The 6,860-nt window shown below is 33.7% G+C and overlaps 2 protein-coding genes across 7 annotated transcripts in view; one reads left to right on the forward strand and one right to left on the reverse strand.

The window, feature by feature from the left end:
- The window catches only part of LOC136038035 (uncharacterized), a 64,706-nt gene extending 62,630 nt beyond the window's left edge, over positions 1–2,076 (reverse strand). For 2 of the 3 annotated variants that reach the window (XM_065720978.1, XM_065720977.1), the window contains exon 1: positions 1,928–2,075. The gene's annotated coding sequence lies outside the window, so the exon portion shown is untranslated. Of the gene's footprint in view, positions 1–1,927 lie in introns of all 3 variants that reach the window. The other variant, XM_065720979.1, reaches the window with a different exon arrangement.
- LOC136038037 (uncharacterized) overlaps positions 2,056–6,860 on the forward strand; it is a 28,550-nt gene continuing 23,745 nt past the window's right edge. Inside the window, exon 1 of one of the 4 annotated variants that reach the window (XM_065720980.1) lies at positions 2,056–2,178. In XM_065720980.1, coding sequence (XP_065577052.1) covers positions 2,131–2,178 — 48 coding nt within the window. In that variant the 5' untranslated portion in view covers positions 2,056–2,130. Of the gene's footprint in view, positions 2,179–2,314; positions 2,337–2,542; positions 2,566–6,647; positions 6,671–6,860 lie in introns of those variants that run through there. The other 3 variants (XR_010620116.1, XM_065720982.1, XR_010620115.1) reach the window with 3 other exon arrangements.

Here is a 6,860-nt window from a genome sequence, read left to right on the forward strand (position 1 = left end):
CAATTTTTTGAAACTTCTCTTCAAAGATGGTAGATGGTAGTTTGCATTTCTCATGATTGCTGAAACATGCTTATCAAATTTTAGTTGGGTATAAAAATGGATACCATGGTCTCACACTATTTCTTCAGAAGGGACCAGACAAAATATACATGTAATTGGGAGGTATTCTACAACCATAATATAAAACAACACATTTAAATGGATTTATAAACATGGGATTGGATTTACACCACTAGGTCAGGGAATCCACTTCCTCTTGTATAAATTCTATATATGTTAGATCTTGTTTGGGTAAGTAGATTTTCCCACCATCAGCAAACAACTTCAAAAATGAATGATGGATAGAAGAGGGCAAGTCATCAACAAATAAATAGAACACAATCTGTTTATCTTAAAGATAGATTTAGTAAATGTTTTCAATGTTTTCATTGTTCATATTTTTAACTTACAAATAAAGTGAACATACCACTTGATACCTTTTTTTATGTTTATTATAAATATAATAATTGCTTCTATTACAAATTCAAATTATAAGCACTTTTTGAGCTCTTGAAAATGACCATATATTTCTAGTTTTTGGGTATAAAGATGACTTAAAACATTGGTCTCAAACTTACTGTTTCATTATAAATCCATTTTTTTTTTTTGTAATGTTATATAATCCACAAGCACTGATTTTCCACAACTAAGTTAGATAAATAAATTTCATTTTTCCATTTATGCTTTTTTCTTCTTCCTTGATACTGAATTATTAAATTAAAGGATGCATTTTTGGTTGTTTTTGACAAAATAATATACTATATTTTCTCAGCACCAAAATTATTTATAATTAGGCTAGGTCAAAAAGTGCTTAAATTTTAATTTGCAATAGAAGCAATTATTGTATTTGTAAAGAACATAAAAAGGGCATCAAGCACTAAGTTCACTTTATTTTTAAGTCAAAAATATGAACAACAAAAAGTACTTAGTACTGCCTTAGGAATGATGTATAAACAGATGGATTATACTTATCTATCAATAAATAAATTACATCATTTTTTCTATCCTAAAAGTGCTTAGGCTATGCCAGATTTGGCTGCTCACCCAGACTATCTGTCTTGGATTTTTATACAATTGGACCATGGCTTGATGCCTACAACTAGGCTACTTGATTTTAATTTGTAGTTCAAAAGAACTATTGAATAAATTAATCTTTTGTTGTTTTATTTATATGCCCTAATGCCTTAGGCTTGTCTACAAACCATTGGGGAGGTGTGAAGCTGTGGCTGAATTGTCAAAGAACTATAGAAACCATTACTTTTGGGGATGAGTCTACAGGCTAAAGTAAATCCTGGGAAGGTATTTTGAAGTGCCCACCTTGACTCCTCTCTCTAGAGGGCCCTAAAATTTGCCTACATGAAAGGTCTATACCTATTCATATTTTGATAAAACAATATTTTACCTTAATTTCCAGTTACCAGTTGCTTTTTCTCTGCCTTTGGTTCTTTTTTGGCCATTCTAGCACAGCATAGACTATCTCATTCTGTCTGGAAAGCCTCTATTTTATAATTTTACTGAATCAAGTGGCAAGCTAGTATATTTATCTTATTTGCATGTTTCCTTTAGAATCATTCAACCACTGAAACTTTATTGATAGGCCCAGCAGCTTGACATCTCCTTCCCATGGTGTATTTTGGCCCTATTATTCAATCCTAAAGTCTTTTTCACCAAACTAAGACATTTTCCACAGTTTCAAGAAGCCCACAAAAAGGACTTAACTGTAGATGCTTATTTTAGGCTAGTAGCATAGAATTTATGAAAACGTTTTGGCCTATACAAAAGCTTGGTTAAATTCTTACAGAACCAGTTAATAGGCCTACTTATAGCCATTCTCACACAAGAATTCAGGTTACTTAGTTCTTTAACAAAATACAGACGATATGCTAACCTCTCAGAATAACTTTGATGCAACCCCCCGAGGGTTGCAGTAAAGGGTTGCTAGTTTTTGCACTAAAATCCTTTTAGGTCAGAATTTGTGTTTGAATTCAACATGCTTTATGATCAAGATGAAATTGCAAGTATGATTACAAGAAGAATTATGATGGAATATAGCGCCATCGCCTTCTATTGCAAAAAACTTCAAAAGAAAATATGAATTTCAAAATGAGTTCATGTGATTTTTCGTGGAAATGGGAAAAGGTAATTGAGTGAAAATCAGTATGCTTTGCTTTGTGAAAAATAAAAACCCTCTCGCATGCTGTGGAAATAGTTTTTGATTTCAGGATCAAACTAAATATAGGCCAAACCATATGAAGAATTCCATAAATTTCTAGTTGACAGCACAATTTAGCCTAGTAGTAAATTTTGAATTGGCAACTTTATTCAGCCGGGACAAAAAACTATATAGCATTTCATGCCTTTTCTGTGCTCGTTCATGATTCAATAATCACTTTGTGGGAAATTAAATTTTGAGCCCAGAAAGGGTTGATAACAGTCCATAGTCGGCTAACCAGAATTTTAAAACTGTGTTACTATTAAAAGGCTATTAGTAAGAAAAAATTGGTACTTATACTTGATTAACAAATGGTAAGGAAAATATAACACAGTTCATATAATTGGCTTACCAATAAAGTGAACATACCACTTTATACCTTCTTTTTATGCTGTTTACTAATATAAACAAGAGCTCTTATGGCACTTGTGACAAGGTCAGAAGAGCCAAGAACTCATAGTTTATGAGCTCTAGCAGGTAAACTTCTATTTAATTGACTTCTTGCTATCTCTGAGAGGGTTTAGGTTAGGAAAATGAAACTTTCAGGGATGGATCTACAGGCTAAAGTATGTCCCAGGAAGGTATTTTGAAGTACCTACCTCCTGTTCTGCTCCCTCTGGAGAGCCCTGAAATTTGCCTACATGACAGGTCTATACCTATTGAAATTTTGACAAAAGAACATTTTATCTTAATTTTCAGTTACTAGTTGCTTTTTCTCTACCTTTAGTTCTGAAAATGCAATTCCTGTTATTTGAGTAGAATTTTTAGCCATATCAATGTTTTTTTTTCAAAATTTAGGAAATGTATTTGCATATCTTTAAAACCTTATAAAATGGAATTGAGCAAATTTATGAAGCTGAAAACAATTTTGTTGCACTTCAATTAAGCAGAAGATCTATTTTGCAAGGTTTCACTTTTATAACACACATATTTTTAAAGGTCATCAAAGGGTTAGGGCCCTCCAGAGGGAGAAGGAGTAGAGGTAGTTGCTACAAAATACCTTCCCGGGACATACCTTAGTCTGTAGATTCATCCCTGAAAGTTTCATTTTCCAAACCTAAACCCTTTCTGATATAGGAGGAAGTCAATTAACTAGAATTTTACCCTCTAGCAAAATTCTAAGAATCAATAGATTGCTTTAAAAACAAAATCAGAAGCTTAATGCTGGTTGAGATTTAAAAGAGTCATGGGGTACTTCTAAATATCAAAGTTCATTCAGATCCAATCAACCTTTTGTAAGGTACCTTGTTTTTTAAGTTTTCCAAGAATTCTGGTTTACCCCTCCAACTCCCATCAATGTCACCAGATCTGGTCAGGATTTAAAACGAGGGCTTTAAAGCACAAAATCCTTCTAGATATCAAATTTCATTAAGATCTGATCACCCATTTTTAAGTTACAAATAACTCAATTTTCAAAATTGAGTTTCTCAATTTTCAAAATTGAGTTTTTCTCAATTTTCAAAATTGAGAAAAACTGATCACCTCATTTTTTCTAATATTTCCAAATTACTCCCCCCCCCCCAACTCCACCAAAGAGAGTGGATCTGGTCTGGTTATGTCAGTCACCTATCTTAGACTTATGCTTATAATTTCCACCAAGTTTCATCCTCATCTCTCGGCTTTAAATGTTTTCTAAGCCCCCCCCCCCCTAATGACACTAGATCCAGTTGGGATTTAAAAATAAGAGATCTAAGTTTTAAGGTCCTTCTAAATATGGAATTTCATTAAAATACAATCAATCTTTTGTAAGTTAAAAATATGTCATTTTTTCTATTTTCTTAGGATTAACCCTCCCCCCAACTCCCCCAAAGAGAGCAGATCCATTCTGGTTATGTCACTTCTGTATCTAGGACTTGTGCTTATTTTTCCTACCAGGTTTCATCTCAATCCCTCCACTCTAAGCATTTTCCGAGATTTTAGGTCCCCCCCCCCAACTTCCCATTCACCAGATCCAGTTGGGGTTTAAAATAAGAGCTCTGAGACATGATATCCTTCCAAATATCAAATTTCTTTAAGATCCAGTCACTCCTTTGTAAGTTAAAAATACCTCATTTTTCTATTTTTTCAGAATTAATCCTTTCCCCCCCACCTCCCCCAAAGAGAGAGGATCCACTCCAGTTATGTCAATCATATATCTAGGACTTATAATTATTTTTCCTATCAAGTTTCATTCCAATTCCTTTACTCTTTTCATTTTCCAAGATTTTAGCTCAGATCCATGCCAGATCCCAATATTACCAGATCCAGTTGGGATTCAAAATAAGAGCTCCAAGACACAATATCCTTCCAAAAATCAAATTTCATTAAGATCTGATCACCCCTTTGTAAGTTAAAATGCCTCATTTTTAAATTTTTCAGAATTAACCCTCCTCCTCCAAAGATAGCAGATCCATTCTGGTTATGTAATCATGTATCTAGGACTTATGATTATTTTTACCACCAAATTTCATCCTGATCTGTACACTCTAAGTGTTTTCCAGTATTCTAGGCTACCCCCCACCCACTCCCCCAATCTCCCATAACCACTCTAAGCGTTTTCCAAGATTTTAGGCTACCTCTTACCAATTTCACCAGATCTGGTCAGGATTTAAAATAAGAGCTCTGAGACATGATATGCTTCCAAACATCAAATTTCATTTAGATCTAATCACTTCTTTGTAAGTTAGAAATACCTCATTTTTTTCTAATTTTTCAGAATTAAATGTCCTCCCCCAAAGAGAGCGGATCTGTTCCAGTTATATCAATCATGTATCTAGGACTTATGTTTATTTTTCTCACCAAGTTTCATCCCAATCCCTCCACTCTAAGCGTTTTCCAAGATTTTATGTTCTCCTTCTCAACTCCCCCCCAATGTCACTGGATCCATTTGAGATTTAAAATAAGAGCTCTGAGATACAATATCCTTCCAAACTTCAAATTCCATTAAGATCCAATCACTCCTTTGTAAGTTAAAAATACCTCAATTTTTCTAATTTTTCAGAATTAACCCCACCCCCAACTCCTCCAGACAGAGCAGATTCGTTCCAGTTATGTCAATCATGTATCTAGGACTTCTGCTTATTTTTCCTGCCAAGTTTCATCCTGATCCCTCAACTCTAAGCATTTCCCAAGATTTTAGGTACCCCCTTCCAACTCCCCCAAATGTCACCAGATCTGGCCGGAATGTAAAGTAAGAGCTCTGAGACACAATATGCTTCCAAACATCAAATTTCATTAAGATCCCATCACCCATTTGTAAGTTAAAAATACTTCATTTATTCTGTTTTTCCATATTATTTGGCTCCCCACCCCCCAGAGGGTCAAATCGTGAAAACGACTATTTATAATTTAATCTGGTCCGGTCCCTGGTATGCCTGCCAAATTTCATCCTCCTAGCTTACCTGGAAGTGACTAAAGTAGCAAAACCAGGACAGACAGACAGACCAACAGAATTTGTGATTGCTATATGTCACTTGGTTAATGCCAAGTGCCATAATAAATATTGCTTCTATTGCAAATTCAAATTAAAGCTATTTTTGACCTAACCTAACTATAAATAGTTTTGGCACCAAGAAAATGCAGTATTATTTTCCTGAAAATGACCAATAACTCATACTTTAATTGAAAATTTGTTATTTTTAAAAGCTCATCAAGTGCTTAAATTTGAATTTGCAATAGAAGTGATTAGTATATCATGCATATTTTAAATAAAGGGCATACATAATTATTTACATAATTAAACGATTATATATCATTGTTTAATGCAGTGTATCCAAATACAATGTGTAGGATTGATCTTAGTGTGCTTGCCCTCCTCAAAATTTCAGATTTGCCCTACAGTTCTCAAATTTACAATAGAGGCTCTTTTTCTGCTTTTTTTTAACATTTACACCCCACCCCTAAATAGATTGTGGACATTCTAACATAAATCCCTAAAATGTAGAGGTTTATATAAATGTCAAATATATCCCACAATTGTCGCATATCTCAGTGCCATATCACATAATAAAAAAAAAAGGCATCAAATGGTATGTTCACTTGATTGGTAAGTCAATTATATGAACTGTGATTTTTTTGTAAAACCACTTACATAGCCTAACCCTGTTAGCATCACTCTTGTTTAATCTGGCTTACCTGCAAATTGAATTGTTGACAAAATTGAGAATCAGAAAAAAACATGAAGGGGTGCACATGAAGGGGTGAAGGTAAAATAATAGAAGAGTTGCAGCTCGAATCTATGAACTACAATTATTTTGCATATGATGAAGTCAGAATTGTTGTTTTTAACCCTTTTACATAGACCGACTTGAAATATGAGAAAAATATTTTGTATTTGAGGGTCTATAATGGATTATAAAATTGAATTTGCAAGCAAAGCAATTACTATTTCCAGAAAGAGCATAAAAAAGGCATTGAATGGTATGTTGACATAATTCCTAGGTCAGTAATTTAAATTGCTCCATATCTAGGCCTACTATTATTGTTTTCCTTAGTCCTAACAGTAAATTTTAGTTGTCTATGAAGACAACTTTTTAAATATATCCAGAAGCTCCTCAAATATGAAGTCAGTTTTGCAGTGACATCATTTTTGAAGGGTTTCACACTCTTTAAAATCCATGCAAGTTTGCTT

This window comes from Artemia franciscana, chromosome 17 (genome assembly GCF_032884065.1).
Source record: "Artemia franciscana chromosome 17, ASM3288406v1, whole genome shotgun sequence".
Taxonomy (NCBI): domain Eukaryota; kingdom Metazoa; phylum Arthropoda; class Branchiopoda; order Anostraca; family Artemiidae; genus Artemia; species Artemia franciscana.